Raw genomic sequence first — 25,273 nt, 5'->3', positions numbered from 1 at the left:
TTTATCAGATAGTTCACATTCTGGAGCCACTTTAGGAATAACAGGGGGGAAAATATGTGTATGGGGAGATGGTGGAAAAAATACAGGAAGCTGTTTATGGAAGGGTTATAGCAAGGAAGAATTAGGAACAGCTAAGCAGATAGAGCACACGATCTCTGTCAGGGGATGGATTATGTGGGTAGAACAAGACTCTGGGTTGAAGAAACCAGGACCACAATCATGGAGAAGCTGAGTCCAGTCTAGGCTCTAGAGTACAGATGGAAAGATGAGTTGGGGTAGGAGGGGTTTAGTGTTTAATCTTCATCTGATTCTTTCATCCCCTTACCTCCTTTCTCTTTACAGCTCTTTACATAGGGGATGATAGATCAGGACAGAATTTTTCAAAAACCGGACACTGGAGGGCACCTGGGTGGCTCAGTGGGTTGAGCCTTCAGCTCCGGTCATGATCTCAGGGTCCTGGGATCGAGCCCCACATCGGGCTCTCTGCTCAGCAGGGAGCCTGCTTCCCCCTCTCTCTGCCTGCCTTTCTGCCTACTTGTGATCTCTCTCTCTCTCTCTCTCTCTCTCTCTCTGTGTCAAATAAATAAATAAAATCTTAAAAAAAAACTGACACTGGGAATATGTGTCAAACATGTGTCAAATGTTTTCCCACTATAGCAGTTCCATCTTTCTCACAGCGTTCAGTAGGGAAATGGAGTCTCACAATGACTGACTAAGTACAACAAACTGAGTGCAAACTGAGTGCAGTTATGACCAAGTTTTATAATTGATTTATTTATGAGGCCTAGCCAATATTCTTAAAATCCGTAATTCATTAATCCAGGTACAAAAATATAATAGTCCAGTCTGCTTGTTTTGTTTCTCAGCTTTCCAAGTCCTCAAGGAAGAGGATAGGAGGATAGAATGAGGGGACACATCCTTGCCATAGAGCTCTGGGGCAAAATGAGGGTGAGCTCTCTGCCTTAGTGACATCTCAGGGTACTAATTCATACAAGGATTTATTAAGCTACAGCCATGTACTTCTTCCTCTTAGGTGTCATCAGCACATGTTCTCTTCACCCTTTATTTACCAATATTTGGGTTCTCAGCTTATTTCTGCTCCCATTCCATAGGCTCTTTGGGCACTGGCACTCTTCTCTTGTTACATTACCACAGCAGCTGGAACCCAGTAGGCATTCAATAATGACAGTTGAGTGTACAGATTCAAGATACAAGGCTGGGAGCCGGAAGAGAGATGCAAAGTGTTGGGCATTCATTGAGGCCTCTGGTCAGCCATGGGGCAGATGGTCAGAGGATCCATGTTCTTCCCTCCATCATGTATTCCCGGGCTGAACATAGGCTGAAGGGCCCCAGAAAAAGAGAAGCTGGTGAATGTGTATATGAGGGATTTGTATGTTACATTGTAAAAGGAAATGTCTCCAGCCATGTAGTCCAGGAAGATGCCCACACGTTTGGGGGCTTCCCTTATCTGCAGGCGTGTTGGGGGAATGGTGGACACCTGGTACTCATTTCGCTTCATCATCATCACCACCCAGTAGCCGTTGTTGGCTGACAGCGTCATGGTCCCTTTCCTGCTTGCGGATGCCTTGCAGATGCCCAGGATCCACCCTGTCTTGTTTCCCACCTCCACTTCCCAGTAATGGCGGCCAGAGAGGAAGCTTGGAAGGCCTAGGGCAATGGTGCAACTATCAAATCTTTCTGGATTGTCAGGCAGACGATTCCACTTGTTTCCAAGTCTTACGCTCTTCAGGTTATTAGAGAAGATGAGGTTGGGGTGGGCAGTTTCTGTATCCAGAATCACATTAACTGCAGAAAGAATTAGAATACCTTGTTGGGGGTCCATGGACAGTACACCCACAGGGTTCTCCCCACCTCCAAGGCACATTAGGGACATTCTTCTGGAACACACTGGAGGTCTGCACAGGGACCCAGCAGGTGAAGTCCACTTGCCTTAGTCTGGACACTTACCAGCATGTGCCTGAGCGCAAATCAGTTCTGGAACTACAGAGAAAAAGAAGAGGGGAGGGGTGCGGTGAAACCTGAGTGTCCCAATTCAGAGAGTCTGAATGTACCCTGGTCATCACAACAAGGAAAGACAAGGACCCCTACCCCAGCTCAGGACCTTGTTTCCTCTCCTTGGATTAACCCCATTCTCCTGGACCCTATAGCCTGCCTTGGTGACTCTGTGGTCTGATGAGTTGACCCAGATCCCAAGTCCAGCACAGAGCCTATGAAGGCTTTCTTCTGCCTTTGTTACAGGTGTTATTCTCTCTTCTGAATAATGCCCAGAAATCAAGAGCACAGGGAATATGACAGTAACCCCCAGCAAGCACATTCTGCCTTCGCTATACTCACTATTGAAGATGTCCATTTCTGAACGCAGGGTTTCTGAAAGAAGAAAGGGAGCTTGAGTTAGGTTCCCCAGCTAGGGTTAGATCAGGAAGAAGCTGAAGATGGCATCAGAAAGGCCATGGGAGTTGGAAAAGGGATGTCAGAGGGGTCTGGGCTACATGGACATCAGAGAGGAAGCAAGCAGGTGCTTCCCCATTTCCCCCAAGCCCACCTACCCCGGAAAGACTTCATGCTCTTCTCCATAAACTCTGATTTCTGGTAGATCAAGTGGATCTTTTTCTCCACCTCTGGAGGAGTGTACCATGGCTTAGGAACAGTCGCTATCTTGACCCTAGAGACAAAAGACTGTTGGCCAGAGAGCCGCTGGTGCATGGGGTAGCCCAAGTTCCCATGAGGTGGAAGTAAGGTGTAGAGTCCACAGGGGACACCCAGCCCACTTGGGCTTGGCAAAGAAAGTCCTCCCTGGACTCTGAGTTTTTGGTTCTCAACTTTGGCCACAGATTGGCATCACCTAAGGAGTTAAAAAAAACCACTGATATCAAAACCACAGTGAGTTTTAATAATGGCCTTAAAATGGTGTTAATATTGAAATGCTCAGCCCAGAATTACCTAGTCAAATTAATTATACTTCTTTAGTCCTTTTCTGTTGAAATAAAAATGATAGTAAATAAGAAGAAAACCACAATGGGCTATGACTCATTAGGATGGTTATTATTGTTTTGAAAAACTGAAAATGACAGTTGTTAGCAAGGATGTGGAAAAATTGGGACACTTGTGCATTGATGCTAGGAACATAAAGTGGTACAGACACTGTGGGAAATAGTATAGTGGTTCCTCAAAAAACTAAACATAGAGTTACCATATGACACGTCAATTTTACTTCTAAGTATTTGCCCCAAAGGATTGAAAGCAGAGACTCAAACAGATAGATGTACAGCGGTATTCATAGCAGCATTATTCACAATAGCCAAAAGGTGGAAACAACCCAAGTGTCCATTGATAGATGAAAGGATAAACAAATTTTGGCGTACACATACAGTGGAATATTACTCAGCCGCCTTATAAAGGGATGAAATTCTGACACATTTTACAATATGGACAAACCTTGAAGACATTACGAAATAAGCCAGAAACAAAAGCACAAATACTGTATGATTCCACTTATATAAAGCAATTAGAGCAGTCAAATTCATAAGGACAGGACGTAGAATGGTGGTTGCCAGGGGCTGGGTGAGGCGGCAATATAGGGAGTTATGTTTTAATGGTACGAAGCTCCCATTTGGGAGGATGAGAACATGCTTCAGATGGTGGTGGTGGTGCTTGCACGACAATAGGGATGTACTTAATGGCAAGGAACTGCACGTTTAGAAATGGTCAGAGTGGTACATTTCATTTCATATGTATTTTACCGCCAAAAAAGAGAGAAAAAAAACACAAAAAATTTATGCTCTTACACTCTTGAAGATCTGGATTTAATTTGTGTGCCAGAGCCTGTATGTCAGGATTTTGTAAAGCTCCTGAAGTAACTGTAATGTCCAGCCTCCTCCCTTCCCTCACCTTCCTTCCCCGGTCTGGGCTTAGCATCTCCACTCCTAGACAGTCCTTCCCTCCCTGAGACCATAAACATTTGTGGTCTCAGGGAGGGAGGCACTTCTGCAGGAACAGTTTTCATGAGGCAAACTGCAATCCTTAGGAAGATTTCTTAGGAAACATCATTAGCACGATAGGCTGTGTTCATTCTTTGCTGTCTTTGACCCATGCTCGCTCTCCTGATCACACTCCCATTTTCCCTACGCAAATCCAGAAAGCACTTAGGAAGCTGCAGGAGATAGGAGGAGACCAGGAGGAGTCACACACCCGGGGTTGGGAGCATCTCCCTCCTAGGGATGCCTCCCCCACTGCTTCCTGCAGGATACCCAAGGGAACATGAGGGGACCTCTCGGTACCTGTGCAGGGTGACTCCGATGTCCTAGGAGAGAAAAGAGGGAAGCTCTCCATTATCAGTCTCCTAGGGGCTGCGCTGACTCCTGGTCTTTCCTCCTGGTCTTTCCACTCTGGGGTGTCAACAAAACCCAGGCACCTCTCCCCCATTCTAAGTTTCATCACCCAAAGTGGCAGCCTGGTGGGGCTTGCAACAGAACTGTGCCCAAACCCTGCTCTTCTCTTCTGGGAGATGCCAGGGGATCCCTTTGAAAGCTGGGGCCTCCCTGGGCTCCTGAGAGGTCATCAGAGGGGTCTGGTCACAAGACCTTTGTCTCATACTGACTTGGGCAGAGCTAATGGCAATGCTGGGAGCCCATGTCATCCTACTGGGCACACTGGGCAGGGGAAAGCCAGCCACACTCACCTGCATGAGCTGCCATTCTGGCTGGGACTGCTTGGCCTCCAGGTCCCCGATCAGCTTGTCAAGATGCGCAATGTCTCTGGACACTTGGGTGCTGTATTTCTCCCTGACCTGGCCAATGGTCTGGCTCAGATCCTCTAATGAGGCCACAAAGAGCTTCTCTTGCTGCTGCAGATGATGGTACAGCTGCTCCAACTGGTGCTGGAGTCTCTGCTTCTGGGTTTCAGTTTGTTTCTGAGGAACAGAAAGGTGTAGGTGTCTGTGCAGTGTGCTGGATGGGTACGCCCAGGGAATCCCTAGAAGCCCACCTCCTGCAGGCGGGTAAGAGGCTGGATCCCTCAGCTTCTTGGAGGACTGGATTTCAGAGAAGGAGACAAAATGGGCCAGAACCTTCCCGAACAGACTGAGGGTGGCAGGGGCTGGCTCTTGTAAAATTCCCTAAAACCTACTATTCTGAGTTGATTTGTATCCCCTCCAAAATTTATGTTAAAGTCCTAACCTCTAGGATCTAAAGAATATGATCTTATTTGGAAATAACATCATTGAGGATGTAATTAGGTAAGGTGAGGCATACTGGAGTGGCCATTAGAGTGGGGAATGTGGGACAGAGACGCAGGGAAAACAGCATGCGAAGAGACAGGGAAAAGATGACATCAACCAGCTGAGGGTAGAGTCCCGGAAGATGTCTCTCCTTCACAGCCCTCAGAAGGAACCAGTCCTGCTGATGTCTTGACTGTGGACTTCTGGCCTACAGAACTGGAGAGAATACATTTCTGTGGTTTAAGCCATTCAGTCTTCAGTACTCTGTTAAGGCAGACACAGGACACTAAGATATCTGATATCATCTTTTTCCTTCCTTGAAAGCCAGTGTGAGGATGACATATGCCTGGGGTTGTAAATGGACAAGGTTATAGCCACCAAAGTGTCCAGGAAGGAGACTTGTCTCTACTCCCCACCAAAGTGCTGGCATGCAGAACATCCTCAATGTGGCTCTGAATGAAGGCATTCAGTCCACCTAGTGAATGTAACTGAACTTGACTTCTACTACCATCACACGTGGGTCCGTGTTCTATCAAGAGCTTCTGTGGAAAGGTGGAGAGGCTCTAGAGAGCCTTCTCCTTCCTCTATGGAGGGAGAAGTCCCTTCAAATCTTCTAAGACTGGACTTGAGAGATCTCATCATTTTGAGTTCTTTAGTCCTTTTGAACCAAAAATGTTTCCTCACCTTTTGTTGTTAAGGATGCTAACATTGGCTTTTTTTTTCCTTAAAGAGGACAGATCGGTTGTCATGTTCAATGGCCTGTGTTCTAAAATTGTCTGATAATTTTGCTCATGATTAAATTCAGGTTCAGTATCTTAGACAGGAATACCGTATTTTTAATGCTCTGGGCTCCCTAACACGTCCCACGGGGAGGCAAATAGTGTCCAATTTGTCCATGACTATTATTCAGGGATCAGTCACTTGGTTGAAGAGGGGTCTGCCTCGCCTCTTCAGTATAAATATGTATTATTTCCTTTATAATTAATGAGTAATCCAAGGGGTGGTACTTTGAGAGGATGTCCATATCTTTTTCTCTTACGAACTTCTGCTAAAAATTTTAGCATCTGTTGACGATCTTTGTTGGTGTTGATTGTTATATTGGGGTTCGTATAGTGGAGAATTTCTTTTTTGAAGTATTGAGAAGTTTTTATTGATTGATTGATTTAAGTAATCTCTGCCCCCATCACAGGGCTTGAACTCAGGCCTCTGCGATCAAGAGTCATATAATCTCTGACTGAGGTAGCCAGGCACCCCATAACCATCCTTCCATACTTGTATTAGCTGTCATTGTGCTGTAAAAAAGAGTTTCCCACCCCTTCCATATGATTAAAAAATTATATATGTATTTTGACTATTGAAAGAAGGAGGAGGAGAAGAAGTCTTGAAAACAGCATCACCTTTTCTTGGGGGCTCATGTTATGGCAAGTGTCTTAAGGGAAGACCAGACCTTCTTATCTCCCTGAGTTGCCCTGTGGCCCAGGCTTCTGCCTCATCTTCATGGTGGGAGGCATCCCTGACCTCTGCTTTACCCACAAGTTCCAAGCCACATGGTATTATAAGAAAGGGGTTTTCTTTTCTTCTTTTTTAGACAGGAGAGAGAGAGAGAGAAAGAGCTGGTGAGTGGGGTGGGGAAGGTGACGAGGGGAAGGACAGAAGGAGAGAGAGAATCTTAAGCAGACTCTACACCCAGCATGGAGCTCAATGTGGGCCTGATCTCACGATCCTGAGATCATGGCCTGAGCTGAAATCAGGTCAGTCTTAACTGACTGAGCCACTCATGCACCCCAGAAAGGGGTTTTCTTTTACTGCACTTCATGAGTTTTTGCAAAAGTTAGACATCTGGGCCAATGCCATGCCCACCCCCATTCCTGCCCTTTGTTATCTTTGCCTTTTTCCCATTGTGGTGTGGGAGATGGGATCTGGCCAACAGAAGGGGTCAGACAAATTAAGGCTGTTTGGGATAATTGAATTTGCTTGCAGGGAAAATGGAAGCAACTTATGTGTCCAGGTTCAATAGCGGAAGACCAACAAATGTATTTATTGAAATCCGTGGCATCACAAAATGACAGTTTAAAAGAAAATGTCTAACCATTTGAATTTTAAAAACCCATATGGTTTAAAAAAACCTGAAAAGGACAATTATAAAAACAATACAAAGGAGTATTTAAAATGGGAAAGTTTATTTTCCCATTTCCTCAATCCCACCCCTCAGTGACAGCCCCTGGTGTTAATTTCTCTAAACCATTTTGTGGTGAATATGAGAAAGCACAGTCTCCTTGGAGATTTCCTTTCCTGCTGGGTATTGGTCTCCCTCTCCAGGGACGAGCTCATCCTTGGACTCCTGTTACCCCTCTGCCCCCTCAAAAGCAGGTGATTCTAAACAGGTGATCAGTTCTGCTTCCCTATGAGACAATATACTTTGGAGACTCCCCTGCACACTTTTGGCACCCTCCCTCCTTTTGCAGGGGTGAACTCAGGCAAGGATTGGCCATAGAACACCCCTGCCCTTACCAGCAATTTTGCAGTCTTCTTATCCCCCTGAGATCTCTGTTCCTCTCCAGATTTTCTCAACGCCTTCAGATGCTCCAGCTGCTTTTGAATTTGCTCCTGAAAAAGAGGCACTTGTTGAAGCCTAAACTTGGCCTCTGCCATCTTTAGTTGGGCCAACTCTAGAGGGGAAAATCTGCTTTAGGAGAATTTTTTTTTTAAAGATTTTATTTATTTATTTGACAGACAGAGATCACAAGTAGGCAGAGAGGCAGGCTCCCCGCAGAGCAGAGAGCCCGACGCGGGGCTCGATCCCAGGACCCTGGGATCATGACCTGAGCCGAAGGCAGAGGCTTTAACCCACTGAACCACCCAGGCGCCCCTGCTTTAGGAGAATTTGCTGCAGCCAAGAGCATAGGGAGGGGGCCCAGGAAAGGGATGAATCCATCACTCCAGGGGAAGCATATCCAAGAAGTGGTGAGAGAGAGAGATTCTTAATATCATGTGGGCACCTGGATTCGGCCATACCTGAAGCTAGTGCCCTTGGATCTCAGGTCCATGAACCAGTAAATTCCCTCTTTGCTGATCTGGCTTGTATTGTGTTTTTGCTACTTACGGCCGAAGAATGCTGACTAATGCACCAACATCCCAGGGTTGGGAAATAAAGTAGCCCGGACTTCTAAAAGCCTCTCCCCTCCCAACCCCCAAGAAGACCTACCTTGTATTCCAGGGCAGCCTCCTCGATGGGGCGCACCTGGTGGCCTCGATGCTCCTGACTCAGACTGCAGATGAGACAGATAGGCTCCCTGTGGTCCTCACAAAAGAGCAGCTGGACCTGCTTCATGTGTCGCTCACACTGTGGTAGGGACTTGGGGCTCAAATTGGCCATGTGCAAGCCTTCTTGCTGCTTGTAGTCTTCGGAGTTATTTACTGTGAGTGAGGCCAGGTGCATGAGGCTGCTGGATGAGCACTTGCCTGAGGTCTTGGATTCCCTAGAAGCAATGGAGTATCTGCAGGAGTCATCTCTTTCCTGGGCACGGCCAGGGGGATATATAGCCTCATCCTGTGGCTTCCCTGGAGACATGGCAGTGGAAGAATTTCCTGAGTGACAAACCCAGAACGTTATGAAGGGGTGCTTACAAAGGACAGCAGAGAGTGACAGCGAACCCGTGCTTGGGACACACAAATTCCTGGTTAGACTGTGGCCACTTCCAGCTTGTCCTCCCCTGACTTTGCTCTAGCAAGGCGGCAGACTACCCAGTGGACTTGAGGGCTAAGGGCTTATGACATTCCCGAGACTTGGAATTCCTGGATAATTATCTTAAAATAAAAGGCCTTTTGTTATAAATTCCATGCTTTCCTCCTATACATATATGGATGTAGCAGGTGATATAAAGGTAATGTGACATTCTGACCAGTGTTTGCTTTGCCGCATAAAACCACCATCCAGGCTTCTCATGACCCGAATGAGAGACCCCCTGGGGACAGTGATTCACTCATAGCCTGACCCCTAGCAGAGGTCCTGGCACATGGTAAGGATGTGAGAAGTGTATGTTGAATGAGAGAACCAGAGGGACCTCTCTTCACATCCCTGCGCAGGAAGAATTCAATGGAAGTAGGGAAAGGGACTTGACTTTATAAGGCTGAAGGGTATAAACCCAACATGATGACAGAGAGATACAACCAGCTGTGCCCTAGGACCATAGCACAACTTCATAAAGCAGAAATGACAGGAGGTACAAGAAGAAACAGAAACATACTCAATTCATTAGTCCCCTCCCACCGCCTCTCACAAGATCCCAGGAATTCATATCACATCTGTAAGTGAGACTGTGGGAGGGCCCCGTAGTAACCATTCTCCCCTCCTTTCCTTGTGATAGAATTGATTGCTGCTCCCCCCCCCCCAACAAAGACCCCATTTCTTGCACTTAGGTATGGCTATTTGACTACATTCAGGCCAAAGGGATATAAATGAAGGCATCACGAGCAGCTTCTAGAAACTTCTGGAAACTTTCCCTAAGCTTATACTCTTCTCCTTTGTCCTTCCATCCTGGTGCTTGAAATGAGGACGCCACCCTCTGAGACCATGAGTTTGAAAGCAAACTTGGTGGAGCAGAAAAACAGCAGGAGCCTTGGTTCCTCACCCATGGAGTACCTTATCTGTTCTGAGCCATCCGCGTTATTTATGTAAAGAAGAAAGAAACTTCTGTCTTGTTTCAATTAGTGCTATTTTGACATTTCTATTACCCACAACCCAACATAATCCCAATTTCTGCCTCCTTAGTAAAAGAGATTTAGTATTTTAGCCAATAGCTCACCTCCCTGCCCAGAGAGGTGAATGGCAGACTCTTAGCCTCATGACATACAGCCATGGGGTCATTGTGAGAAGCGGGTATTTTTACCTAGTCTTTCCCAGAGGCACAAGCTGGGGTCCATGACTGACTTGGCATTCTAAAGGATTTCAAAATGTCTAAGAACTTGAACTTTGATGCAGCATTTTATGATGATGTGCATACGTGCATTTATTTTTCAGGATTCACAGCCTACCTCAGATTCTCTATGGGTTGGGGATCCCAGGGGGGCACTCAGGGATCTTGTGACATAAATACAGTGGGGATAAAAGGTTTGTGGGGGAACACCTGCACAGGTCACCCTTCCTAAGGATGTCAGATCTTCTGAGTTCTGGGGTCCTTTCTTACCTGAAGAAGGGACTTCCAGACCTGAAGAGTAATGGAGTTCACTGCCTACCATCTCCCTCAGGGCCTCAGGGGGTTCTTGACCCTCAATTCCATTTTTCTTTGAGGGTCCTGTGGATTCTGGATGCTCCCAGGTCATCTGGTCTCCAGACAGTGATGCACTGGAAAGTGTATTCCTGAATACTCCCCCCTTCGAAATCATGGAATGTTCTGGATTCCTGGAGCCTTTCTCTGGAGCCACGGTAGCACCTACATCCAGAGTGGCCACTTCACTGGGGGCGGCTGCTGAGTCTGGATGATCACTTCTCATTTTATCTTGAGAGAGAAGAGTTTCTGGTTTGGGAGTTTCTCTCTCTCCCAGAAAGATGTTAAGTTCAAGACTTCTGGGTCGCTTCTGCCCTGAAGGTAAATGTCCTTCAGAGATCTTGGGTTTTATTCTTCCTAGGGACCCAGTATGCGACCCAGAGTCAAGTTCTTGGAGCCGTCCTAAAGAGTTGGCATTCCTGGGTAGCCTGGCACTAGGACTCCCCTTCTCCCCCTGTGGTTTGCTAGGGAGTGGGCTTCTCCTGGCACCCAGAGTCATGCTCCTGGGCCTTGACTTGTGCAGCATATCCAGGCCCTCAGAACTCTTCTGATCTCTCTGTTTTCCCGGAGGCTTCTTCTGGGGCCCCCTTCCGGCCTCCTGCTGGCTGGATGGCAGGCCAGGGACCCCATCACCATTTTGCCGCTGCCTGTCACCTTTCAGGCCATCTGGTATCTTCAGACCTTTGGGCTTATTCTCCCCAGAGGAACAAGACATTGCTGAACCATCAGTGCCACTTGCTTGTATCAGAAGCTCTGCAAAGAGAACAGGATGACAAGGCATGAAATTGTGCAGTGCTCAGGGCTAGGGGTTGAGAGAGAAGGGAGAGAAGGAAAAATCCTTTCAGAAATGACAAGTTCAGAATATTCTAGGCAACAACAATTACCATTAAATAATAAAATGCTAAAAAAAGATAAAAATAATAAAATGCTAATTATTTGCTATATATTTCTCAAATAGTGCTTTTCAAACTTCTTTGGCAGGAGAGCTTGTTTCCAATATAAGTCTTACACAAAATTCTTAATTTGTAAAATAAATATCCCCCCTGGTTTACTGGTATTAATGTGTGTGTGATTATAGGTGTGTAAAACTCTCTTATAAAACCCATCAATAAGAAGAATTAAGGTATTTGGCATAAAAATTTGAAAACAGATTTTGAAGGACAGTTAAAACTTCAGAAACTAATTGACTTCTGTTTTATTCTATGGTTTCACAACATGAAAAAAATCTTAACAGACAGGTAAGTAAGTGGAAATGGTGGTTTTTTAAAAAGATTTTATTTGTTTGAGAGAGAGAGAGTGAGAGAGAGAGCATGAGAAGGGGGAGGGTCATAAGGTGAAGCAGACTCCCCGCTGAGCAGGGAACCTGACATGGGACTCAGTCCCAGGACTCCTGGGTCACGACCTGAGCTGAAGGCAGTTCCTCAACCGACTGAACCAACCAGGTGCCCCTGTGTTGTTGTTGTTGTTGTTGTTGTTGTTGTTTTTAAAACAGCTTGCTTTCGGGGCACCTGGGTGGCTCAGTGGGTTCAGCTTCTGCCTTCGGTTTGGGTCATGATCCTGGGGTCCTGGGATTGAGCCCTGCATCGGGCTCTCTGCTGAGCGGAGAGCCTGCTTCTCCATCTCTCTCTGCCTGCCTCTCTGCCTACTTGTGATCTCTCTCTCTCTGTCAAATAAATAAAATTTTTAAAAAAAACAGCTTGCTTTGAAGTTTCAGGATATGGTTTCATTAAACAGAAATGATAGGAAAGGCTTAATTCCAAGGACTACATGAAAAGGAGTTTAAGGACAGCACAAACTATTACCCTGGTGGCCTCTAGAATTTCAAAATTTTATTAATGACACATTTTAATATGCATTTGTTGGTTTTATAAGTTAGAAAAGTTAATAAAATTTGGATTAAGTATTTGTTAACATTCTAAAGAATCCCTGAATTATCTTCCTTGATGGAACTTGAAAACCACTACTCTAACGAATAAAAGAAGATATCCTGTAATCAGCCCTTTAATTTTTGGTAGAAGAGGCTCTTACTAAAATTGCTTCAGAGCTGTTTAAAACGCTTTGCTGTTGCAAACACTTGGCTTCCTGGGAAAATGTAAGTTCCTCAAACTGGCTCAAGAACAAATGGGAAAGCCCTGAAGATGCTAATAACCCAGCTTGTTTATTTATTTATTTAAAAGATTTTATTTATTTATTTGACACAGAGAGATATCACAAGTAGGCAGAGAGAGAGGAGGAAGCAGGCTCCCTGCTGAGCAGAGAGCCTGATGTGGGGCTCAATCCCAGGACCCTGGGATCATGACCTGAGCTGAAGGCAGAGGCTTTAATGCACTGAGCCACCCAGGCGTCCTAATAACCAGGTTTTATAACATGAAATTCTACTCATCAGATCACACTGGACTGCGATCATGGTTTCGTCCTATCAGTCTTTCATTTTTTTTTCCTATCAGCCTTTCAAAGAGTGGAGAACTTTTATGTTATTTAAACATTCTACTCCAGAAAAATACATGGAAAGCATTTCTAACGTGTCCTCAAAGTCTAGAAGTAGAAGAAATACTCAAACACTAACAAATACTTTTTAAGTCCATTACATATTTGCCCCCACATCTCAAATAATAAAAATTCTTTGAAAGCAAAAATCCAGTAGGCCATACTCGTTGATCAGAGTGTGATAAAATCAGAAAGTTACAGCAAAATAGGAATAGAACAACAAGGAGGAGAAGAAGGAAGAAAAACAAGGAAAGAGAAAAGATGAAAGAAAGGAAAAGAATTGGGAATTTTAGAATACCTTTGTGAAATGTGTCAAAGAAGAGCTCAAAACTGAAAATAAGTGGATTTCAATGTGAACATTACCTGTTGACTCTGCTGATATGGTCAGTTAGCAAGCCCCCCCCCCTTTTTTTTCTCTCCTGAAGATACTGGTCTGTACATAGGGGTTAGTCACAATGAAGTTAGGGCCCCTTTAAGACCAGGCATCTAACTCCCGCCTCTCCTGATTCCACCCTGCAGTGAGAATCTCAGCCTCCCACTCCCAACACTCCCCGCCCTCCCTTCCTTGCCCTTTTTAAAAGCCATCAGGAGCCTTAGCTATAATAAACCAGCTCCAAAGACCTAAGCAGCACAAAGAACTTGCTCAACCAGAGTCCCTGGGGTCATGGTAGACCTGGGACTCCTAACCCCAAGTCACAGCACATTGGCCTAAACACAAGTTCCCTCTCGCACCTTCTACCCCATGAATAGCCAGCAGACACACAGGGAGAGGAATGGGGCATGGGGCCTGCTTACCTGGGCCAATCACCCTGTTAAGCTTCTCTGCCAGGAGGTTCTGGTTCATGGCCCTCAGGACTTGCAGGGTCAGCCTCGCAGCATTCTCTTCCCCATAGTGGGTGATCATCAGAGTGGCCAGCTTCACAGGTTTGGCATTCTGGAGTTGGCCCCAGGGGATCCGGGAGTGATCCTTCTCCAGGCGGATGCTCAGCTTAAACTTGAACTTCTCAAAGTCATTGTCTCCCAGCTCCTCCAAGGAGTCCAGTAGATGGTCACTGGGCGTCTTGATCATGCTGTTGACCAGGAGAGGCCAGAGCCAGCTGTCTGAAACAATCTCTGCCCTGGAACCCAGAGGATGGGTAAAAAGAAGCCACTTGTGAAATAGCGGAAAAGGCACAGGAAATGCTCTGCACAGTGGAGGAACTGAGCTATGAGTGTCATCATTTGTTTGTTCCCAGTGATGACACTTGCGTTCTCTTTCTCACAGATTTGGAGGCTTTTACAGCTGGGAGGGCTCAAGGTCAGCCACATGGTCCTCCAGCGCCCCAGCTATCACCTTCGCATTCTGCCCTGCAGAGCCACAGGTAAGTATGTGAAGGAGGGACTGGGGCTAGATTCCAGAGTCTTGATCCTGGGCAGGCAGTCAGATGCCTCTTCTCCTGTGATGTGGGGGAAGGGAAGCAGGAACAAAGCCACTGGTCCCACGCTGCTGAGGACCATGATGAGCGTCAGTCTGGCCAGTTCTCCTCCAGACTCGGGATTTTACTGGCCCTCCAAAGCAAATGGTGGGAGGAGCAGGGAAATGCAGCCCTGCAAGTTTTGTCTTTCCCTACCCAGAAGGAGGTGAAGCCAGAAGGACACTGCCAGGACACAAGCCCTGGTGTCACCCCTGTTGATGTAGTTCCGGTTGTCTGGTACTTTCAGCATCACGAAGCCTCAGAACAGCATGCATGGGACCGTCATCCTGATTTATTTGTTTTCTGCTCTTGGCTTCCCGAGGGCATATCCATAAGGGAGGGGGCTTGTCCATACACTCTTACAGAACAAGTTTTGTTGTTGTTTTTAAGTAAGCTCTGTGCCCAATGTGAGGCTTGAATGAGAGCCCCGAGAACAAGGGTCACCTGCTCTACTGACTGAGCCAGCCAGGTGCCCCTGAACAAATATTTTGGACACTGTGCCAGGATGTGGAAAAACAAGGGTGAAAAAAACATAGGTGTCCTTTGGAGCTCATGTCCCAGCGTGGGGCTCCAGAAGTCACTCCAAGGTTAGTAGAAGTCATATGTGCTGAGAGCAGACCTCCAGTTAACTGCTTCTGTCTTTCTGCATACCCTGAGTTTATCCCCAACTGTTTGTTTTGAAAAATTTTAAACCTAGAAAAGTTACCTAGATTCACCAGCTGTTTACACTTTGCAGTATTTATTGATTCTCTCTCTTAGACACACACATGCAAGCACTTCATTTTTCCTTTTTTTCCCGCTCTGAACCATTTGGTAATGAATTGAAAACATTATCAGCTATCAGTCCAAATGCCCTACGTACCCTAAGTACAATGAACAAGGATACAAGGATATTATTTTAAAGATTTTATTTCTTTATTTGACAGACAGAGATCACAAGTAGGCAGAGAGGCAGGCAGAGAGAGGGAAAGCAGGAGCAGAGAGTGTGATGCGGGGCTCCATCCCAGGACCCTGAGATCATGACCTGAGCCGAAGGCAGAGGCTCAACCCACTAAGCCACCAAGGATATTATTTTAAATCATCAGAATACAGGGGCACCTGGGTGGCTCAGTTGTGAAGCGTCTGCCTTTGGCTCAGGTCATGATCCCAGGGTCCTGGGATTAAGCCCCGAATCAGGCTCCCTGCTCAGCGGGGAGCCTGCTTCTTCTTCTCCTACTTCCCCTGCCTGTGTTCCTCTCTCTCTGTGTCTCTCTCTGTCAAGTAAATAAAAATCTTAAAAAAAAATAGAATACAATTATCATACTCAGGAAAATTAACATCATTTTAATACTATAAGGAGCCCATAATCAAATTTCTCCAATTGCCCTTATAATGTCCTTGACAGGTTTTTTTGTTCCCCAACCCAGGGTCCAATCAGAGATCCTGCACTGCTTTTGGTTGTCACATCTCTATAGTCTGTTTCTGCTAGAACACTTTACACTTCCCTGCCTTTTTAAATTTGGTCAGTGTTTTTGCAAAGTCTTTTCCAAGCAGAATGTCCCTTAATTTAGATCTGTGCATCATTTCCTCTTTATCAGACTGAAGGTACATTCAGCTGCTTAAGATGTCTCCATTGTTGTTGTTGTTTTTTTTTTTAAAGGACTTTATTTATTTATTTGACAGAGAAATCACAAGTAGGCAGAGAAGCAGGCAGAGAGAGAGAGGAGGAAGCAGGCTCCCTGCCAAGCAGAGAGCCTGATCCGGGGCTCCATCCCAGGACCCTGAGATCATGACCTGAGCCTAAGGCAGAGGCTTAATCCATTGAACCACCCAGGAGCCCAAGATGTCTTCATTGTAAAGGGACATTTTTTCTTTGTAATTCATAAGTAACCTGAGAATGTGGAAATGTCTGGTTCTCCTACAGTCTTTCACCCCATGATTTGAGCATTCGTGGACGATCCTTTCCTCAATCAGTTGCTCCAGCGGTCCTTGCAAAATGGTGATGTTTTTGTCACTTAGCTGGTATCATTTGCATGCCCTGGTTTAAGCTTTCTGAACTTCTCATGAAATTTTTGGCTTACAGATGTTTTGTCGGTAACACAATGGTGGTTAGTCTGTGCCAGGTACGCCTTGCTTTATGTCCAGTATCTTCTAAAATCTCCACAACACACCTGCAGGGCAGGATTCATGATTCATCATCGGTCTCAGGGCCGGGATTAGTGGTTTAGTGACTTGCTCAGTGACTGAGCCAGGATTCAAACTCCCTCTTTTAACTGCTTTGCAGTATTGTCTGCGTGCATGATAATAATATTATTTTACCATTCCTCACTAACCACAGATGTCGCTTTTCCAGCTGTCCAGTGAAACTCAACAGTGGGCTCTTCTGACCACTCCCATAGATCATTTACAACATTCAGATGATGCCTGGCAGAACAGACCGTGTTTTACCCTACTGTGTGTGACCAGCTGGGACCAAGGCTTTGATGCGTTCTTCTTGGTTGAATGTATCTTACTGTCCACTTTGTCCACATTCTTCATATTTTGCAGAGGACTCAGTCTTTTTGGTTTAATTGCTGACAGCATCCAGTTTTCTGGATCCTGCTGAGAACCCCAAATCCAGCATACTCCCTAAAAAATGGATAGCCCCAAATGCATGCATATTTATGGTACAGATGTTGGATGTGGCATTCTCAGGTTGGGCCAGAAGCGTGTTACTGAGCGTCTCTGGGATCAAGACCTGTGCAAGATTTCAGAAGGCAGTAACACAGTCACCTCACAGGGAGCCTCCCACTCCCAAGACAGAACTGAAGTTGTGCAACAACCACAGGGTCCTTTGTGTGCCTGGGGTCCCTGACCCTGTCCTGACTGGCCAGGAAACTCCTTTAAGCGGAGACTAACACACCAAGAGCAGAATTGGGTAGGAACTGGGGCTTTCCAGTCCAAAGCAGGATATTTTGCAATTGCAGTGATAACCTTTCACAACAGGGAGAAATTCTGAGGCATGGACTTGCTTTTTTTTTTTTTTTTAAGAGCATGCAAGCAGAGTTTGGGGTGAAGAGGGGCAGAATGAGCGGAGAGAATCTCAAACAGACTCCCCACTGAGCTCGGAGCCCCACACTGGGCTTGATCTCACAACCCTGAGATGATGACCTTAGCTGAAACCAAGAGTCAGTCGCTCGACTGAGCCACCTAGTCGCTCCGAGGCATGAACGTGTAAGGTAGTGGCATTTCTAGGTCAAGAGGAGCTGAAAGAGGTTCCAGTTTTTGAGGTTCCAGTATTTTTTTTTTAATGAAGAAATGTGAAAAGACAATTATAGCTCTCGGGATGCCTTTTAAATGTCTGAACAGTTGTAGTGGAGTGTCTATGAAATCTGTCTTGTGCCTCCGTGACTGTACGTGCGCCCTTATTTGGGAACAACATGACATCCATCGCACGGTGCAAGCAGAGGGACCTCAACCTCTGCTCTTATCCTAAGTAACACACAGCCCAGACATCTGGGTTTCATCTTTCTTACTCCACGAGAGTTTCACTTTCTAACACATTCATTTTTGCATCACTTTGAGATGTTTTAAGTCCATATGTATTACTTTTGTAAAAGAAAAGAAAAGAGTTTTAAGAAGTATTTTATAATTAGCTTAGCCTCGCAGGGGATATCAGTCCTGTCCCCACAACCATCATGATAAAAGGTGTGTGGTATTTAAATGTAGTATATATCAGTTATTGAGAGAGTCTTAGGCAAGATCATGAAAGAGTTCCTGTGTTAATCCGGAGCTGGAAATAACAGTTCCCACTGTGACCCAAACTCTTCCTCACTCTCCAGTATATTGAATTTTAAGGGAGAAATGTGAGACTTTGAGAGGCTAATGTCTCAATCTCAACATGAAGTTCCAGGCAATGAACTTTCCACTGAGAAACATACTTGTAACTCTGCTTCCTGAGAGCGAACCAAGTTCTGGTGCAGCCTCCAACCTCCTGAGCAGGATGGAAACGGAGAGAAAGGCAGCTTCTTAGGTGGCCTTGACCTGTGGAGGTTGTACAGTAGTTGGGCCAGAATAGTTCCTGGATTGGTTTGCCAGTGAGAGTTTCATTTGCAGTATGGTAACGCCAAGCAAGAAGCTTTATGTCCTCTAAAGTGCTATACACATTATTGATTCAGATTGTTAAATCTAGATGGAGGATAAGTGAGTATTCATTTTACTCTAATTTTTTATTGTACTTAAACGTTTTGTAATTTAAAGCACTGAAAAAAAAAAAAAAAGATTGTTTTACCAATATTTCTAGGGACCCTTTTGGGAGGCTGTCTGTGAGGATAGTCCCTGACCGCCAAAGGCTTACAGGTTAGCGAAGAAGAACCCAGGTGCCTGGAAAGGCAAGTGCTCTCCCTTGCCTTGCACCCTTTGAGGTTCGGTTTACGTAATCGTCTCCCACTCCCACCTCCCCGTCGTTTTCACCAGTCCCAGAGCTGCCCTGGGTGCTTGGGTCATGCCTACTAGCAGTGGGGGGAGAAACGGGACACCCAAGATCTAGGGCGTGTGGCCTGGGCCAGTTACTCGATATCTGAGTTTGTTTCCAGTTAAATGGGCGGTTTGGGAATTTCAATGAGGTAATGTATGCAAAAGAGCCTGGCTCCGTGGGTCAGCGTCAGCTAGGTCCTTTGATGCTCCAGCGCCCCGCGCAGCGCCCGGCTTAGCCGTGGGCGACGTCCGAGGGCGGGACAGGTGATCCCGGGCTCCGCACAGCCGTGACCTCTGAGTCCCCTCCGCCCACAGCGCGCGGTTCCCTGCTTCCGCGCTTCCTTCCGCGCGTGGGGGCAGGAAGACCCCCCTCCGCGGGTCTCACGCCCGGCGGCAACTCCCCTGGGGCAGTCCCTTGTAGGGGAAGCGACTCCAACCTCGTAGGGGAAGCTGGACGGGGTTTGTCTGCGGCAAGCGTAGCCTGAAGATAAAAGGGAAGTGTCAGCGCCGAGCCCCGACAGGTAGGCTGGCAGGCACTGGGGGCGAGATCAGCTGGCACGCTGACTCCGGGGCCCCGCGGGCTCTGCGGGAAATAGGGAGAGCCCCAGGAGGCACCACGCGCCAGGAGGCGGGCTCCCCGGACGCCGCATGGTCCGTCCGAGCGCGACGCCCTAAACTACATCTCCCAGGGGGGCCGGGGAGTGAGCTGAGCCAATCGGAGGGTGAGTGGGCGGGCTCAGCCGGTCCTGTGTCTCCCAGCGGGCACCCGAGCGGGGCGCTGTGATCCCGGTCGGAAACCCCAGCGTCCTATGGCTGTGTCTCCACAGAGCGGCCAGCGCCCGGCGTGGAGGAGGAGTGGTGGTCGCCTCTGGTATCCTGGGCACTACGCCGAGAAGTGCAGTCGATGCGGCCACCAGCTGCCTGGGGTTGACAGGGCGCGGGTGCCCACAACCCTTCACCCTTTAAGAGCCGCTAGACCTCGTTCAGTCGTGTTTCCGGCAAGTATCGAGTGCCTGCTGTGCACCTGTTGCTGTGCACCTGTTGTGCGGGGGCGAAGACAGGCAGGTCAGGCGGCACCCCTGCCCCAGAGCGCGTGTCTCCTGGCTTGCGGGGGTGCAGGGGTGAGGTGGTCTCCTCTTACGGCGAGAGCAGTGAAAGGAATCCGTTCGGCCCAACGCCAGCACTGTCGTCTTGTCGGTTTTCAACCACCAGGAACCCTAGGGTACTGATTCTTAAATTTCTCTCTATCGCGATTGATTTTTGAAAAATCCAGGGAAATGTTGTGGGCAGTGGAGATAATGGTTTTGTTCAGAAAAAAAGCATATGGACCCGCAGTTTCGTGTGTCATTTCAGGGGATTTATGACTTCTGAAGTCCGCCTGGTGGAACGGGGCACGGAGTTCTAGGCCTGGACCCTCCCATCAGTTAAAGCCGCCGGTACTTTTTAATTGTTTCCCATGTTTCACCTTAAAGGAAGATTTCCTTTAATCCAGAGGGCGGAGTTGGGCAGGAACACCCAGCCAGATGGTCTATCTGTATTTCTAGTCCCAATATTCTGTTTAAGTCCTTCTTATCAAGACTACTTTCTAGTCTCTGGTAAGCATAACCAGACTATATTTACCTCCATGGTAGTGGGAGGGGCACCTTCTTACCCAAATCCTTGTCACTCTTGTGAAAGGATCCCTTGCCTGCCACTCTAGTCAGTTAGTTAGAAACTGTAAACGGCTTAAATGACTAACCAGGTGACTGGCTGAGGAAATTTTGGTAAAACTGTTCTATGAACTGTACCGCATCCATTGAAAATGTGCAGTGGGTGTTTGTATGCTTATGTGAGGAGGTAGTCAATATGTAAGGAGAAAAAAGCATGTTTACAGTATAACATGTCCCATGTTTGTAAATATCAGGAAAAATATTTTTTAAAAACTTAAATATCTGAAGGGGGGGACAAAAAATAACATGGCAACCTGTAGAGAGTAGAATTAGGGATAGAGGTGGTGCTTTTCACTCTGTGTCCTTTATATGTTTTTGTGTTCTTCAGTGAGCAATTTAAACATTTTATGACATAAGAAACATTGTCCCTGAATATATTCTAAGTGTAAAATAATAAGGCAAAACAAAATATTGCAAGCTAATGTTAGAGGAAGACTTTCATGTGTTGCTCATTAATTTCTTTGTTTATTTGTTTATGTAAGTATGTAGGCTCCATGACCAACATGGGGCTCAAACTCATCTCCCTGAGGTTGAGAGTCACATGCTCTACCAATTGAGCCAGCCAGGCACCCATGCTCATTATTTTTTATAACAAAAACTTAAACCTCATATACTGGAATATTTTTTCACTGCAGTGTAGAGGATTAGGAAAATGGTTTTTAAAAAGCAGACTGTGCCATTAAAGAAACACATGTATGAGATTTTCAAACAATGTGTGAGGTTTGCCAATACTGGAGAAACAGCACAGACCTGCCTTTAGAGTTAAATTCACATACATACACGCACACACACAGCAGGCATCAGATTAATGCAGACACAGACAAGGGAAAGCATAAGGTCCAGTGTCCTGACTTCCTTGAAGTTACAGAGCAGAAGCTATAATTTAAAAACTGTGATTGAGATAAGCTGAAATGACTAAAAGGCCATTTGCCCAGGAAGACCTGAGTATTTGCACAAGAGCCTTCACACAGGGCAGTACCTAGCCCTGCATCCCTGCCCAATTCAGGGGTCACTTTCCTTGCATCCTGTAGAGGGCCCTCCCACGTGGTCTCTAAGGCTGCCTGTGGAAGCACAGTGGGTACCCCTCTCCCATTCCTCATCCACAAGGACAATCTGCAAAAGCCAGCATTTGGAAACAGTTCATGCTGCAGGAAGTAGATAGAAAACAACTGTACAAGTCAAAGCTAAAATCAGACATCAAAGACCACAGAAAACATTTTCCAAGGTTGATGTAGTTGTGGTGGGGATCAAAAGACCAAAAATCATAGCCTTGGAACTGCAATGGGTGATACTTATGCTTGAAGCTAACATATACTGGGCACTTTGTGTGTGTATTCTCAGCGAGAATACGGTGCCTACAGTTAACCAGTTGTGTGACACTGGCTGAGCGATGGACCTGTCCGCTTTTTCACTTTTTCAGCCTTGATTGTACCTATATGAGGTACCTGGAATAGTCAAATCCAGGGACAGAAAGTAGAATCTTGTTTAACAGGCTGAGAATGGAGGGTAATGGAGAGTTATTTAATGATTAGAATTTCAGTCTGGGCTGACGAAAAAAGTTCTGGGGATGGGTGGTAGTGACAGTTGTACAACAATGTGAATGCACTTAATGCCACTGAATTGTACACATAACAATTGTTAAAATGGTAAATTTTATGTTATGTATATTTTACCATGCCAAAACCCTAAAAAATGCACATTCCCCTTGATTCAATTATTCTATTTTGGGGAGTATCCTAAAAAAAAATTATTGAGTAAATACAAAGTTGCATTACAAGATGTCCATTGCGGAATTGCTTATTAAACCAAGAATTGGAAACAACCTAAAATGTCCATCAGTAGAGGAGGTAGTAAGTACAATGGCGGTGCACCATACACTAGCATACTTTGCATCTGATCAGAGTAAGAAAGCCCTGTTCATGTTGAGCCAGGCACACTGTTATTAAAAGGCAAATTGGGAAAACGTGCACATAATAAATACATATATGTGAACACAGCAGAAGGAGACTGACAGAACGTACAGCCAACTGTTACCTATAAAAATGAGAAGTGAAATAAGGAGGTGATGAAAAGTTTCCTCATTTTCTTTGTATACATCTTGGTTCTTTGACTCTTGTACAGTGACTATTCATGCATACTGTTGTTACATAAAAACACCTCAGAAGCTAGTGGTATAAAAACGTTTTTGTTCTCATGATTTTGTGGTCAAGATTTTGAGCAGGATGCAGGAGGGACAACTTATGTCTGCTGCGTGACTAGAGCTCCACCTGGGGTGGCTCCTGTGTCTGGAGATTGCTAGAACGGCTGTGATTGACTGGGGTTATGGGTCTGGGGCCTCAGTGCTGGCTCTCTGCGGGTGACTGCTTGTTTCTTCTCCCCCTTATTCTGCTGGGACTGGAATATCCACGTGACCTCCTCCCTTGTGTGTGGTGTGCCTGGGCGGGGCTGGCTGGAACAGCGAGAGTTTGCTGCACATCCATTTCTGTCTATGGGCATAGCTTGGGCTTCCTCGCAGCACGGCAGTCTCAAAATAATCAGCCTTCTTAAATGGCGGCTGGTGTTCCCAGAGATAGCTCTCCAGGAAGCCTCTGGCAGTAGCTTTAAGACTTCTTAGGTAGTCCCAGAAAGTCACTTCCAATTCATTGTTGTCTAAGCATGTCACTAAGGTTGGTCTAGGAACCCCCTCTCAAGTAATAAGAATGTGTGGCTGTTTTTAACCTACCACACTTAATCTAATGTTAAAAATAAAGACATCACAGGAAATGCAACCTGACCTTTGATTTATAGTGACCTTCATTCAAGCAGAGCACACCCACCTCTTTCATTTCTCTTAGCAGTCATTGCAAATGTAGTCTCTTTGGAGATCCTGGAGGCCTGTTGCTTCCTTCCAAGTTTCTTAGGCCATTCTGCAAATTAATGTTTAGCTCAGTGGTTCTTGTCTTCAGTTTCATATTAGAATCATCTGGGGAGGTGGCGCCTGGGTGGTTCAGTTGGTTAAGCGACTGCCTTCAGCTCAGGTGATGATCTCAGGGTCCTGTGATTGACCCCACATCAGGATCCCTGCTCAGCGGGGAGCCTGCTTCTCCCTCTCCCTCTGCTGCTCCCCCTGCTTGTGCATACTTTCTTTCTCCCCCTCTCTCCGATGAATAAATTAAAAAATCTTTTAAAAAAAGAATCATTTGTGGAGCTTTAGAAAATCTTGCTGCCCGAACCACATACATACATACATACATTGTACCCAGGTGCTATGGTCTGCATGTTTGTGCCCCATTAATGGGAGTGATGCTCTTATATACAAGACCTACAGAGCTCCCAAGTCCCTTCCACCATGTGAGGACACAAAGGTTGGCAATCTGAAACCCAGAAGAGGGCACCCACCTGACCATACTGGCACCCTGATTTCTCATAGTCTCCAGAGGATTAGAAATAATTTCTGGGGTGCCTGACTGGCTCGGTCGATGGAGCATGTGACTCTTGATCTCAGGGTTGTGAGCTTGAGCCCCACAATGGGCATAGAGATTACTTAAAACCTTTTTTTTAAGGTTTTATTTATTTATTTGACAGAAAGAGAGAGAGAAAGATCATGAATAGGCAGAGAGGCAGGCAGAGGAGGAGGGGAAAGCAGGCTCCCTGCTGGGCAGAGAGCCCGATGCGGGGCTTGATCCCAGGACCCTGAGATCATGACCTGAGCTGAAGGTAGAGAGGCTTAACCCACTGAGCCATCCAGGCGCCCAAAATAGAACCTTTTAAGAAGGGAGAGATTTCTGTTGTTTATAATCTACCTAAGCTGTAATAATTACAGTAGCCCTAATGGACCAAGATAGCAGGGGTCAGACTTATTCTGCCCAGATCACTAAGCTAGAAATGAGAGAGGATTTCAGGACTAGTACTCATTTCAGAATTAAAGATCATAGTTTCCTGGAGTGCCCTTTGTACATTTCTTCAAGAATGTGAAGATGACTGCATGTGCAGGAGGGCTAGGGGTGCTGTGTCTCACCCTTGCCTCTACTGTGCCCCCACCATGTCATGAGCCCCTTGGAGGCCCAGTCACCAGTCTGTTCCCTGATTTCCTTGATTTTACTCTAGACAACACAGTGAAAGAATCCTTGCAAATTCTGAAAGGTCACAACTGAAAATTTCTTAACATGGTCCGTGTGGGTTTTTTCTCCTTTCAAGAAGACAAACAGCGGTGGCATCTTTGGGAAGACTGTCAGAGATGGAGAAAGGGATGAAGCCTCTCCAAGACCCTTTTGCCTTCCGTTCTTACTACTAGTTTAATAGCTAGAGCTATTAAGAATTGCAGTATTGGGGCATCTGGGTGGCTCAGCGTGTTAAAGCCTCTGCCTTCAGCTCCGGTCATGATCCCAGGGTCCTGCGATCAAGCCCTGCATCAGGCTCTCTGCTCAGCCGGGAGCCTGCTTCCTCCTCTCTCTTTCTGCCTGCCTCTCTGCCTACTTGTGATCTCTGTCAAATAAATAAATAAAATCTTTAAAAAAAAGAATTGCAATATAAAGTCCATAAAATTGTTTTATTTTTAAAATCTCTAAACAAGGGAAGAGGAAGTAAAAAAAAAAAAGAGAGAGAGAAAAAAAACCTTAAGGAGGCAGAAGGGGAAGCAACCTGAACTCCTCTTCCTTGCTTCCCCTTTACACAAGCACCAAGAGTGCTTCCAAAGCAACAAAAATA

The 25,273-nt window shown here is 46.1% G+C and overlaps 1 protein-coding gene and 1 long non-coding RNA gene across 8 annotated transcripts in view; one reads left to right on the top strand and one right to left on the bottom strand.

The window, feature by feature from the left end:
- The window catches only part of LOC101686830, a 30,248-nt gene that overhangs the window by 2,287 nt on the left and 2,688 nt on the right, over positions 1 to 25,273 (top strand). For 2 of the 6 annotated variants that reach the window (XR_001179042.2, XR_001179041.2), the window contains exons 2-3: positions 14,255 to 15,031; positions 16,777 to 24,094. This is a non-coding gene — a long non-coding RNA (uncharacterized LOC101686830). Of the gene's footprint in view, positions 1 to 14,254; positions 15,032 to 16,776; positions 24,095 to 24,763; positions 24,967 to 25,273 lie in introns of those variants that run through there. The other 4 variants (XR_006604327.1, XR_006604329.1, XR_006604328.1 and 1 more) reach the window with 4 other exon arrangements.
- On the bottom strand, positions 743 to 14,105 carry MEFV (MEFV innate immuity regulator, pyrin). Of its 2 annotated transcripts, none has more exons than XM_004750575.3 (10): positions 13,786 to 14,105; positions 10,423 to 11,256; positions 8,442 to 8,824; positions 7,748 to 7,843; positions 4,700 to 4,930; positions 4,299 to 4,321; positions 2,568 to 2,683; positions 2,356 to 2,388; positions 1,969 to 2,001; positions 743 to 1,806 (listed from the first exon to the last, which is right to left on the bottom strand). In XM_004750575.3, the coding sequence occupies exons 1-10, from the start codon at positions 14,057 to 14,059 to the stop codon at positions 1,253 to 1,255; spliced, it is 2,577 nt and encodes an 858-aa protein (XP_004750632.3). In that variant the 5' UTR covers positions 14,060 to 14,105; the 3' UTR covers positions 743 to 1,252. The 2 variants fall into 2 exon arrangements, with proteins under 2 accessions (XP_004750632.3, XP_044927907.1); XM_045071972.1 differs by having other exon boundaries at positions 8,442 to 8,797.

This window comes from Mustela putorius, unplaced genomic scaffold, assembly GCF_011764305.1.
Source record: "Mustela putorius furo isolate JIRA1106 unplaced genomic scaffold, ASM1176430v1.1 tig00004007_pilon_pilon_pilon, whole genome shotgun sequence".
NCBI lineage: Eukaryota > Metazoa > Chordata > Mammalia > Carnivora > Mustelidae > Mustela > Mustela putorius.
Note: the sequence above shows the minus strand (reverse complement) of the source record. Positions and strands in the feature narration are given on the sequence as shown.